The sequence below is a fragment of the Urocampus carinirostris genome, chromosome 18 (assembly GCF_059441175.1).
Source record: "Urocampus carinirostris isolate Australia breed hairy pipefish chromosome 18, RoL_Ucar_1.0, whole genome shotgun sequence".
Lineage (NCBI taxonomy): Eukaryota > Metazoa > Chordata > Actinopteri > Syngnathiformes > Syngnathidae > Urocampus > Urocampus carinirostris.
The window spans coordinates 11,975,611-11,989,482 of NC_142366.1; the positions used below are offsets into that span (position 1 = coordinate 11,975,611).

Consider the following 13,872-nt stretch of genomic DNA (forward strand, 5'->3'; position numbering starts at 1 on the left):
TTTGATGCAAGTGCCTTTCGTCAGACAGGAAATGCCGTCTTTGGAATTTGCTTCCTCATAATTTGGTGCTTACAGGAACTTGAAAGGAGGAAATTGGGCCAAACCCTCATTTGTGGTTTTGTACTGATTCAAAATAAGAATTGAGAACTAATGACGATGTCGAAAATGTTATATTTTACTAGCAGAAACTTAAGTGTGGAGCACAAAATACGGTTTAAAAAAGGTCTTAAAAAACCTTTAAACCAGCAAGATATTTTTCTTAGCAAATGATAAATTCATACATTTTTATCTCTAGATGTAACAAATTGCCTAAAGGAATTCCCAAGAAATATTTTCTTTAGCACTGGCGTTCATTTGTATATGAAGAAAAAAGTATATATATATATATATATATATATATATATATATGATAAAATAAAAATAAAAATTATTACAAATATTATTATTATTATCTGTAGAAAGTTCAAGCAATTACATATATGTGTGTATATATATATATATATATATATATATATATATATATATATATATATATATATATATACACACACTGGGAGCACGGTTTGCATGTTCTCCCCATGTATTTAATGTGTATTCAAATCAGAGCCGGAAAGAAACGTTCTTAAATGCAACTCGGGGTCATCACGCAGAAGTGTGCACAATCAGTGATTGACTTCTAAAAAGAGAAGTCAAACATTTACAACTCCTTCACAATGTTCAAAAATTGGCTAAATCAAAATACATGGTTGCAGAGGTTTTAGAGCTGTAAACTCGTGATCTCCAAATGGCCACTTTTGGAAACGCTTTGACATACCTACAGAAAAATATGTAAAATACAACGTTTAGTCTTTCAGATTGGAATCAAATTTGACCTTGGACCAGGTAAGGCTTCTTGCTATTGTCCCAGCTGTTTGCCAGCTAATATGCCCATGCTACACTATTTTGCAGGCGTGTGATTGCAAAAAAAAATCAGGCAAGAATAAAAATCTTCTATTTCTCTATGTTTACTTAGTCTTAATACCAGTTGTCGTGATTATATCCGTTTTGGACCATAATTTCCAAACGGTTCTAGAACAGCATTCAATTTACTTTGGGTAAATCTTGGAAATTTAAAATTTTAAAGGGTTGCTAAAGGTTAAGAGGTCTATTCAAACATGTACGCACAACATAGAGCCTTCTAAAGTATTTAGAGCGTCAAAAGTGTTTCAAGGCCTTATTCGGGTAACCATGACAACCATCTCAACACTCTCAGCCAACAACCTTGATTGAGTTGCTTGAATTATTTTCCATGCCCGCTTGATTCGTTAAATTAATTTGTGAAAATATCAACTTCTTATCGAATAACAAAAGTCCTACCTATTTGTTGGGATACCCAAAGGGAGTCCTCCGGATTCACTTCTTGGAAGCCCAGGATCTGGAAGGCAAGGATAAATTCCTGGGTGGCCTCATCAAGGGGAAGTCAGACCCTTATGGAGTCTTGCAGATCGGAAATCAACTCTTCCAGAGCAAGACCATCAAAGAAAGCCTCCACCCCAAATGGAACGAAGTTTACGAGGTGACAAATGGCAATTTCTTCATATTTACGCTCGCAGGCAGTTTTCATGGATGATAAACAATGATTGTCCTCGTCAGGCGTTGGTTTATGAGCACTCGGGCCAGGACCTCGAGATTGAGTTGTTTGATGAAGATCCCGACAAGGACGATTTCCTGGGAAGGTGCGTTTGCTTTGGTCTATCGGACACAAGGTGCGTTTGCTTTCTTTTATGAGCCGCAAGATGGATTTGCTTTTGTTCATGAGACACCCTCAAATTTTCTGTTCTTTTTTAAATCCGGCCCCACTCGTTTGTTTTGTACAGGAACCCCTTGCTATTACGCACTTCAGGTATCGGTGGTTCATTCCTTCGCGGGAAAAATATCAAATTAAACAAAAAGCAACAAATGATTCCCGCACCACGGAGGAACATTTTGGACAGCCAAGATTCAAACTTATTGGCCAGCACCACTTGAGATCTCTGTTGCCAATTTGCCAATTCATAGCATAGCGTCTTCAATACTGTACTCCGTTCTACGTTCCTCTGTATCTCTATGAAAAGGGTTTTTGTCCCGCTCCCTTCCTCATGCCGCCTTAACCATGCATCTGCTGAACCCTTTGTTTTCTCTCTCTCTCTCTCTCTCTCTCTCTCTCTCTCTCTCTCTCTCTCTCTCTCTCTCTCTCTCTGTGTCTCTCTCTCTGTGTCTCTCTCTCTGTGTCTCTCTCTCTGTGTCTCTCTCTCTGTGTCTCTCTCTCTGTGTCTCTCTCTCTCTGTGTCTCTCTCTCTCTCTCTCTCTCTCTCTCTCTCTGTGTCTCTCTCTCTCTCTCTCTCTCTCTCTGTGTCTCTCTCTCTCTCTCTCTCTCTGTGTCTCTCTCTGTGTCTCTCTCTCTCTCTCTGTGTCTCTCTCTCTCTCTGTGTCTCTCTTTCTCTCTCTCTTTCTCTCTCTCTCTCTCTCTCTGCAAGTACACTCAAATGAAGACCGCGCCAAAATATTATTACATTTTTTATTGATTAACTTATTTAGTTTAATACAATTGAATTTGATACACTAAACAAAATAACTTTTAATAAAATGAAAGCTTTTTTTTCGTTGTTTATTTCTTAAATCGTTTTTCTCATCATTACTATTTGTTTAAATAACTAAGTGGGATAACTCAAATAAAATGTATTTAACTTGCTATTTTTTATTTCTTTATCATTTTTTGTAATTTATTTGATTCTGGATTTTTTTTTTTCTTATCACTCTTTTTTAATTATTTAATTACTTATTCATTTAGGAAATCGTAATCAGATCCGATGAATCAAGACTATATTTTTAATGTTTTTTTTGTTTTTGATTTTTTAATGTACTAAATATTTTACATTTGTAGTAATTTTTGCTAATTGAAATATTTATTTAAAAATGTATTTAGATAAACTGACTGAAAATTTTATTTTATTTATTTTTTATTTTTGTTTTTATTTGTTCATATTTTATTGTTACTATATTTTATTTACCACTTTATTTAGTTATTCATTTATTTACTAACCTAATCAGATGTACTGAAATAAGTTTTTCAATTTAAAAAAAAATGTTTAATGTTTATCCGCTTGTCTTATTATTTATTTATACATATTTTTTACTTGGTAATTAAAATAAAATTCTAAATTAACATTGAAACATACATCTATTTTAATTCCGTCAATAGAATAAAAATACGAATTGAGAACTATTTAATGATTAAATTCCAAAGGATTGGATATATCTTTTATTTGATCATTCATTTTTTTGTTATATAAATACTTATCTACTCTGAAAAACGTTATTTTAAAATAACATTGAAGAATACATCCAATACTGTTAAGGCAATTAAAAAAAAAACATATTTTTAAAAATGTTGTACAATTAAAAATCAGCAAATAAGGCACCTGTCAATGAATCCAATACTTTTCAAACCGCTAAACGTAATTTTTTGTCGTCGCTCACAGTCTGATGATCGACATGACAGAGCTGCACAAGGAGCAGAAGGTGGACGAGGTGAGCCTCCATTTTTTTTTCCGTTTTCCTTCATTCTTTCTGGGTGAGTTTGGATGCATCAGCGAACGCATCGAGACGCCGCCCTCGCCCCGTGTTTGTCGAGCGAGCATTAAAGTAAAGCTGGGCTTTAATAGACAAGAGGGAATAATTAGGCGGCTAAATCCACCTACGGACTGCAGGATTCTTTATTTTAATTTGTGGCTCGATCGTTTTACCACGAGTCATCTCAATGAAGTAAAGCAACGTAAACTCAGTAATAAGTTGAAATGCAAAGAAAAAGATCAGTTATTCTAAGACTTTGGTGTCCTTTAATGCAAATACAGAAGCTCCTTGCTACAGTATATATATATATATATATATATATATATATATATATATATATATACATTTTTATCCTGGTTTAGTTTTTCTTTTCAATCATGTTGCAACCAACGTCACATCACGAAGGCTAACAAGGCACCCGTCCCATCCGATATTAGTTTAATATTTTCATTTTAAATTATTATATTTATATTGTATTTTTGAAATTTATAAATCTATTTTTTTCATTGAAATAATAATATGAATATAATGAAATATACTGAATCATCAATGATAGTTTTGACAAATGTATATATATATATATATATATATATATATATATATATGTGTGTGTGTGTGTAAAAATACTAAATATGTATTTATTTTGAAATTTACTTTTCGATCTTAGGTATTTCAAAAATCAATGTTCAAATATTATGTTGAACTTTTATTACTTGCTTTTAAATTTCCATATTTATGTTATTGATAGTTGAATCATATACATTTTATTATTTTTTTCTTGATTTTTAAAATGGTGTACAGTAATTATATTTAAAAAAGATTTTAAAAAAGCAACTTTTATATGTAAAAAAATACTTCATTTTAGCCATTTTAAAATATTTTTCGATTTTATAATGTAGATTATATTTTCAAGTAATTGTATGATTTTGAATAATCATAAAATCCTATTGACTTGTTAACTATATTTAAAAAATAATATAATTATACAAAAACACATAAAATTAATAAATAAATATGTATATATATATATATATATATATATATATATATATATATATATATATATACGGACAATTTTAAATGTATCATCTTAGGTAATTAGTTTTTACTAAGTAGTATTCAATTTTTTAACCTAAATACTTATAAAGAATAGATTTATAAATATTTGCATGGTTTTAATTAATGATAAAACATAAATTGATCAATTATATTTTAAAGATATTTTATGATTTCTTATCAAATATTATGCATTATAGTTTTTATCACATAATTATAAATATGTCTTAAGTAACTTTAAACAATTTAACTATTTTAAATAAAAACAAATGTTTTATTCTACTTTAATTACATTATTTTTTAATATTACTGTTTGTTAATGCAACATCCATTGCCCGATCATCCTAGAAGGGTGATTACCTCATGTGGGGCCCCTTCAAGATTCTTCATTTTCCCCATGCTTAGGTTTTTGAGTTTTTCCTTGCCTCATGTAGGTTTTAGATCGGGGATGGTGTAATAATACTCTGTAGATTACAATAATCTGTGGTCTGTGCAGCCCTTTGAGACTCTTTGTGATTAAGGTCTATTCAAATGACTTAACCATGGAGATAGAATATGAAAACAAAAATTATTCATAATGAAAATAAACTGCCACTGAAGTAACTTATTTTTGGCATGGTCAGAAACTTTTCAGACCAGAAACTCCAAGTTCTCGCTCTTCTTTACTTTTGTCTTCTATTTACTGGTAAATGTTTGTGTCTACTCTGCAGTGGTTCGACCTGGAGGAGGCTCCCACCGGGAAGCTCCACTTAAAACTGGAGTGGCTTTCTTTGCTGACCACCTCGGAAAAGTTAGAACAAGTACGCCACCGATGAGCATTTCGGGCCATTGCGGTCAGTGTTGGGCGCGTTACTGGAAAAACATAACTAGTTACTGTTAGTAGTTACTTCATTTAAAAATTAATTGTGTTTCCCCCTGGATGACTGACACCCAAAATTAGAGCATTACCGTATTTTCCGCACTATAAGGCGCACCTAAAAGTCTTATTTTTTTTCAAAAGCTGACCATGCGCCTTATAACACAGTGCGCCTTATATATGGCTCAATATTAAATTCGCAAGGTCTCGCAACTTACTCAACAGCCGCCGACTCGATTTTACCCCTAACGTGGAGTAGTCCGCGGTGTATGCTGGGATTTATATACCAGCGTTTCATTGGCTAACCAATGTGTCAATCATCATTTGAATCGATCACTATTGGCTGAAGTTATTCGGAGCCTCGGATTGGCTAGATGGCCAAAACAAACCCTGCAATCGGCCGAGTTTAGCAATGGCCTAGCAAGTCCGCGGTGTATGCTGGGATTTATATACCGGCGTTTCATTGGCTAACCAATGTGTCAATCATCCGTTAAATCGATTGCTATTGGCTGAAGTTATTCGGAGCCTCGGATTGGCTAGAGGGCCAATACAAACCCTGCAATTGGCCGAAAAAGATGTGTCAATCATCCGTTAAATCGATCGCTATTGGCTGAAGTTATTCGGAGCCTCGGATTGGCTAGATGGCCAAAACAAACCCTGCAATCGGCCGAGTTTAGCAATGGCGTAGCAAGCTTGCTAAAGTACGCCATAAAGAAACATGTTTCATTAGTCTGTATTTGTAAATATTCTACTCTCCTGGATTTACTTCACTCACGGTTGTAAGAAGACCATGATTGCGTATCATTATTGAACGTGAGAACTTAGGTGAGTTATGCGGCTTTATATTTTCCCGGTATCTTCTTTTAGAACGATCTTGATGTTGCTGTGATGAGTTGAGTGAATTAAACTCAATTCCAAATGTTTATTGTCATATGCACAGTAAAGTTGTGAGCGAAAAAGAAAATAGAAACATAGAAATGTTTGGCATTTCTTGAATCCCAAGACTTGAACCTTCCGAATGATATTTGAAATGACGCATTTAAGTGACATCGTACAGACACCGCATCCGCACGTGTCTACGACACGTATTTGCTTCTTTGCAAGCTTTGGGAATGTTAAGGGGGTAATCAGTTGGACTGAATCATCTGACTGTTTTGTCGACGTTCCCATTGTAGCGCCTTATAATCCGGTGCGCCTTATCTATGGAAGATATAGGACCAAAAACTATTTTTTGGGGGTGCGCCCTATAACCCGGTGCGCCCTATAATGCGGAAAATACGGTACTCTGAGAGTTACAAATTAACCGTTTATACTGGCATTGAAGCCGACCTCCTATAGCTGCTTAAGATAGCCTCAGCATGAAAAGAATGTAAGAAAACGTGTACACCAACCTGTGAAAGTATTGAAGCCTTTATATTTCTTGGCTTGTGCAATGTTGAGAGCTTGCAAACTAACACAGCCGAGACACTCTATACCCATTTTGTCTCTGGGCTTCAAACCACAGACATGTCTTTCTCCATTTCTGGGTAATGTCCAAGTTGTTTTATTTTTTTATCCTGGCATGTTGTATTTCAAAAATAATTTTACCCCAAAAAAATCTGAAATTTTTTGAATTATGTCCTCACGTTTGCCCCATTGATTTCTTTGTTCCTGTATAAGCCACGCCTTTTCCTCACGTAATTCCTACCATTACCTACTGTTCAAACCACAGACATGTCTTTCTCCATTTCTGGGTAATGTCCAAGTTGTTTTCTTTTTTTATCCTGGCATGTTGTATTTCAAAAATAATTTTACCCCAAAAAAATCTGAAATTTTTTGAATTATGTCCTCACGTTTGCCCCATTGATTTCTTTGTTCCTGTATAAGCCACGCCTTTTCCTCACGTAATTCCTACCATTACCTACTGTTCAAACCACAGACATGTCTTTCTCCATTTCTGGGTAATGTCCAAGTTGTTTTCTTTTTTTATCCTGGCATGTTGTATTTCAAAAATAATTTTACCCCAAAAAAATCTGAAGATTTTTGAATTATGTCCTCACGTTTGCCCCATTGATTTCTTTGTTCCTGTATAAGCCACGCCTTTTCCTCACGCAATTCCTACCATTACCTACTGTTCAGGGTTTGTACACCTGCTTGAAATCCTTGAAAATGCTTGTATTTTAATGTTGTGTTTTCAAGGATTGAAATCTGCTCGGATTTTGGGAGAAGTGCTTGTACATGCTTGAAATTGTTGCCCTGATTCTCAACAAGCATAAAAAAAGGCCAACACTGCTCTCTTGTGGCTGAGCTTAGCCATTGCAGTTTTCCCCTCGTATTTAGTTAGTATGGCATTGTCCTTTGTAGCGTCATTGCCCCCTACAGGTCGATACCAAGAGGGCAGGTGAGTGTTACACCTTCACAGAGCGCTAGTAAAGGTGTATTAGTGCAAGGATAACGAATCAAAGATGGGCATTTTTTATGGGCCATGCAACGAATTAAGGTAGCGTTTCCCAGTTGTAAATTGTAACGGAAAAATCTTCCTGCAACTGAAAATGTAAGTTAATATTTTTACCCAACACCTGCACTGGGAGAGATTTGTCTCCAAAACAAATATATGTGTGATTTTTTTCAAGATCTAAACATATTTCTTGATAAATACACATGCAAAATTAAAAAACACATATGTAAATCATAGATATATTTGTGGCTCTGCAAAATACACGATTCACAGTTTTAAATTTCTTCTTTTATTGCTACTAGAGAAATTGGATATGTGGCTTTGAAAGTCCTTAAAAAGTGCTTGAATTTGGCCATGAAAAGGGTGTATAAACCCTGACTGTTGACACAACCAAATATGCGAATACAAACCAATTTTCAGTATTTTATAGTTGCAACAACCACTTGGTAATGAGTATGTACGGTAGAAGGAATATCAGAATATACGTAGGGATACATTTTGCATTCTCGTACTCTGTGCTTGAGATGGTACCGCCATAATTATGTTCAGTTGTATATTATACGTAGATACAGTGCCTTGCAAAAATATTGCCCTCCGAAGAACTTTTTGGCATACTGCCATATTTCAGGCTTCAAACCTATACAAAAAAAACTCAAAATATTTTCTAAAAATCAGCAACAGGTGAGACCTCTTTACATGGTTCCTGCCAATCCTTGAAAAGTCTTAAAAGGCATTGAATTCACTGTTCTAAAACTAGGGCCTTAATTGGGATTACAATGTCTTAAATCCAATTTGCAAAAGTCTTAGAAATGCTGAGCACATTAATAAGATTTATATTTGTTTGAACTAAAAGGATTTAGTAACATTTATCAATTGTCTTTTTCAATAATTCAAATTTTATCGCCTGACCACAATAAGGGAACTATCAAAATGGTGATGTGGTTTCAGTCGGACGCATGTCTTAGGTCTACCTAAAATACACATAGCAACTTTGGACAGAGACATTTGGTTTGGGACACTATACATTTAATGAGAAGTGGCTATCTGACAAACATTTTTCGCTAAAAGCCGTGCCAGGCACGATGTATTGTATGCCAGAAATATTTGTGTTGTTTTTTTTTGTCCACTTGGTCTTTAAATTGATTTAAAAAGGCATTTAAAGTGTTAAAAAGTCTTGAATTTTACTTGCCTTAAGCTGTGGGAACCCTGTCTGGACTTTTGCTTAGGCATTCTAAGAACTTTATAGTCTTAGTTTTAAACCATTCCGTTGCAGATTTTGCTTTATGTTCAAGGCCATTGTCCTGTTGGAAGGTGAACCTGCGCCCCATTCTCAGGTTTCTTGCAGACTCCAACAGATTTTCTGCCAGAATCGCTTTGTATTTGGCTCCATCCATCTTCTTATCAACTATTCACGATCTTCCCAGTCCCTGTACAACAAAAGCAACTCCAGAGCATGATGTTGACACCACCATGTTTGACAGTGGGGATGTAGTGTTATCAGGTAGATGTGCAGTGTTACTCTTAAGCCAAATGTAACACTGCATTCAACCCAAAAAGTTCAAAATTGGTCTTATCTGACTACTGCCCTACTTTCGCTAGGCATTGTATAAACACGCCATCCCTTCCTCGTTGCCATGTTCAGGGTTGGGTTGCTGGCTGTATGTTACTTTGCGAGCGACGTATAAACAACTGTTAAATGAAGACCTGGTAATCCATGATCCGCTCTCCAAAAGTATCGGCGTTACGCACCATGTTGTAACGACAGTCAAATTGCTAAATTTGATCAATAACATGTCACAGTACTCATTGCCGAGAAAGGAAATTGCATTCCAGGAACGCGTTCTTTCCTAATGCGTTACTCCCAACACTTTTTTGGGCTAGTCATTTCCTGATTCTGCCACCTCTTGGACCAATCAGGTACTGCGAAGCGTGAGAGCCGACAGGAGCCTGGCCAATGACGGCCTTTCGTCAGCCCTTCTGGTCGTCCATTTGGACTCGGCCAAGAACTTGCCGGTAAGAAATCTCTTTTGGTGAAAAACATGACGCACACAACCAGTTAAATTGGAAATACACGCTTGTTAAAATAGAAGGAAGGCATCAGTGTTAGCATAAGGCTTAAGTTAGCTCTACTGTGTTCTTTGGTTTCCGTGGGCACTGAACTCCTCCTGAACTTTCTGCATTCTTTCCTCTCCACTACCTTGAATGTATATATTTCTTTGTTTTTAATCTTAATTTAAGCAGAAGCCATTTTCTTCTCGCTGAGCCAGCATTTGGACTGATTGAGCACTTTTTTATAAATCAATAAATAAATAAAATCACTTCTTAATATAAATGGAGAATAACCATGGTCACGCCTGACTTTTGTATTATTACGAAGTTTGTAAAGCATGAGAATTTATAGTCAACTTTAAGAAGTGTTATCCTTGAAATTGAATGCAGTGTTTAGCAATGACCCAAAAAGGAAAGTGTCATTCCACATGTTGGTGAAGTAAATTTCCTCCACCCTTGAACAGCTTAATTAAGGGGGGTAAATTGACTAAAAAGTAAACTTTTCTTTGTTCCATTGTCAAATCATTTTGCTCATTTCAAATATTTAATTTTATTATTTTGAAATATTTTGTTGTTGAACGAATGAATAATAAATTAATTAATTAATAAACACAATAACAATTATAATCATCATCATCATCAGCTTGATAAAAGAATAAAAAATAAACAGACACAATCCCATAAATTTTCTGCTCATTTAAAAAAAAATGGTCTCATTTAAGTAAATATTTATGTTATTCTTTAAGGTATTTTAAGATTTTCTTCTGTTGCATAATTAAATAAATAAAACAATATTTCCAATACACATTTTCTTGTTCCATTGTCAAGTAATTTTGTGCATTTGAAACATGTATTAGCCCATTTTACAATTTATTTTATGATCTCATTTGCTGTACAACTAAATATAGAAAGTATTAAAGTTTTCTTTCCTCCTAATAGTTTTTATTGTTTTACTATTTATTTTTTAAATAAATTATTTTTTAAATGAATGTTTTCTAATGATGAGAATAAACATAACTTATGATTTGCTTTATAGTATAATTCTGCTTATTTTTCGTAATATTTGTCATATTGTATTTGAAGAACAAGCTAAATGGGTAAAAATAAGGATTTCTAAGAAATACTTTTGTGAGAGAAAGAGAGAGAGAGTGAGAGAGAGAGAACAAATAAGACCGTTTGATTTTAAGGGTGAACAGTATTTTAAAGTAGGCAATTTTTTTGGGTGTGTGCCTTTTTTAACCCAGACTTACAGAGAGAGAGACAGAGAGGGAGAGAAAAAAACAGTTGATTTTAAAGGTAAACAGTATTTTAAAGACTTGTATCGATAATAAATCACAATTGTTTAAAAACAATGATTTTTTTTTACTTATAATGTTGATAACCCGTCTAACAAATTTGATCTTAAAATATTTGAGGCAAAAAATGTAGTCTGTTAATTATTTTTACTATAATAACAATGTGACATATAGTAAAAATAAAAAGATAAAAAGAACCATAATGTTACACATGTTCAGTTTCACTAGTGAGAAAAGTCTCAGTGCACACACCTTTTTTAAAAAAATCACATTAATTTCTTTTTTTTTAGCTACACTCCTTCCTCATTCTCTTCTTCCTTCCCTCCCCACCCAAAGAGTATTTTCAGCGGCAGCTTAGGCTGCGGCAATTTGAGCGAGAGACGAGCATCCGGTCTGGTGTTTTGCGAGAGCGCCGACTCGGAGTCTCGAAAAATCGGCGTGAGTCGCTGAGCATGCCGCTTATGTTTCAGTTGCACGGCCTGTCAATTAATCCATTGGCTTGGAGTGATTCGAAACAGTCGCCGTCAACATTCATTGAAAACGAAAGAGAATTTCGTTCGATCCATCGACTTTTAAAATTTTCGAGTCGTGCCCCAATAGTGTTGCCGTAGTTTGACTTTCATATATGACCCCTACTTTTTAAAAGTTAATTTACACAAACCGATTTCTTACTGAGAAGAGAAATATAGTGGACAGAGAGGTAGTTTTTGTTACTTATTAGTGCAAAGGGCACCCAGTTTGATGTATATTTCTAAAACAATGACTTATTTTGCAATACTTACTATGTAGTTACTATGTTATTCCCAGTTTAATATTTGGAAGTAGAAAGAAGATAAAGAGAAACAAAGAGAGAAAGAATAAGAGGGAGAGAAAAAAAAGAACGAAAGAGAAACACAGGGAGAAAGACAGAGTAAATGAGAGACTGAGAGAAAGAAAGAAAGGGGAGAAAGAGAAAAAGAGTAAAATAAAGGGAGAAAGACAGTTAAAGAGTAAGAAAAAAAGAAAGAAAAAAGAGAGCAAAAAAAGGGAGAAAGACAATAAAAGAAAGAAAATAAAGCGTAAAAAGGAGAAAGAAAGAGAAAAAAGAGTTAAAGAAAGAGAGAGGGAGGTAGAAAAGGGAGAAAGACACAGAAAGAAAAGGAGAAAGACAGAGAGAAAGAGAAAGAAAGGGGCAAGAAAGGGGGTAAGAGGGTATGAGGAAGATAAAAAGATATTTAAGAAAGAAAGACAAAGAAAGAAAAGGGAGAAAGAGTAAAATAATGGGATAAATAGATTAAGAGAGAAAGAAAGAGTAAGAAAAAAGAAAGAGAGAGCTAAAATAAAGGATGAAAAAAACAAGAGAGAAAAAGGAAGAAAGAATGAAAATAAACCATAAAAAGGAGAAAGAAAGAGAAAAAGAGAGAGGGAGGTTGAGAAGGGAGAATGACACAAAAAGAAAAGGACAAAGACATAGAGAAAGAAAGGGAGAAGAGAGAGAGTAAGAGGGTATGAGGAAGATAAAAAGAGAGATATTTAAGAAAGAGAGAAAGAAAAAAAAGAACACCCCTGTTCTACAGTATTTCCTTGCCATTGCACGGTTTGACTTTCGTGTTCTTGGTGCATGGCGGATGTTTTTCTATTAATTAAGTTAAGTTTCACTGGGAATTATGCACACCATTATTGCGTCACTCTATAAAGCCTTACCCTCAAACCAATTAAAGAACTGCCCTTTGTTTCCTGGGCACTGATTGGTGGAATCCCAATAAATCATTTTCATTCATAACTAGTGACAATCGGATAACACTTTTTAACGATGGCGCTTTTTTACTCTCGCTTCAAAACTGTTCAAAACCATCTATTTTCACGTTGGCTTTCCAGAAACTAGGACTTACACAATAGATGGATGGATACAACTGAGATTTTCTTCGTGGCGGAAAAAAATGAAAAGAGAATGATACACATGAGTCATTTTTAGCGAGTTAACTGTAGTTTCCGTGGATCATTCGTCTCTGTTCTACAAGTCTCAATGTACTTTGCAGCATCAGAATATCCCCGATGAGAAACAGTGCTATACTACCTACTATACCATGAATATATCTCTTAATAATATTTTGAAAATATTCCGACCGTTCTTTCTTCTATCTGAATTTCAAGTCTTTATTAGATATGGTGTGCCATAGTTAATTATTCTTCTTTATGCATTGTTCCCTGCTTTGCTATCAATGAAGAACATTCTCTATATAAGTACTCGACTTGGTAAAATCTACAGATTGTGATTTTCAGACGAGGAGAAAAATACATGAGACATAAAAATGGTACACTTTGGGACAAATACCCAACTTTCATCTTGTTAACCGTTGGGTGTGATTTCTCTATTTGTCCTCTTCAAAATTTGCTCTTCGGCTTTAAAAGGAGAACCTGTCCGATTCCTGTGACGGGTTGAAGCAGGTCTTTAAGGCCTTGAAGGTAACGCAAATTGCAACACGCACACTAACAATATCAATGTGCACATACAAAGTCGTCTTGCATGCTTTCCTGTTTTGGGTTAGGGCGTCCAAACTTTGTTTCCTTGGAAAAGTTGCATGTTGCTATGACTACTTGGATTTATT

At 34.7% G+C, this 13,872-nt stretch overlaps 1 protein-coding gene across 2 annotated transcripts in view; it reads left to right on the forward strand.

Moving 5' to 3' along the window:
• The window catches only part of esyt2b (extended synaptotagmin-like protein 2b), a 58,720-nt gene that overhangs the window by 27,683 nt on the left and 17,165 nt on the right, over nt 1-13,872 (forward strand). The window contains exons 9-14 of one of the 2 annotated variants that reach the window (XM_088321961.1): nt 1,379-1,555; nt 1,633-1,715; nt 3,501-3,549; nt 5,358-5,447; nt 9,858-9,953; nt 13,676-13,729. In XM_088321961.1, coding sequence (XP_088178087.1) covers nt 1,379-1,555; nt 1,633-1,715; nt 3,501-3,549; nt 5,358-5,447; nt 9,858-9,953; nt 13,676-13,729 — 549 coding nt within the window. The remainder of the gene's footprint in view (nt 1-1,378; nt 1,556-1,632; nt 1,716-3,500; nt 3,550-5,357; nt 5,448-9,857; nt 9,954-13,675; nt 13,730-13,872) is intronic. The other variant, XM_088321962.1, reaches the window with a different exon arrangement.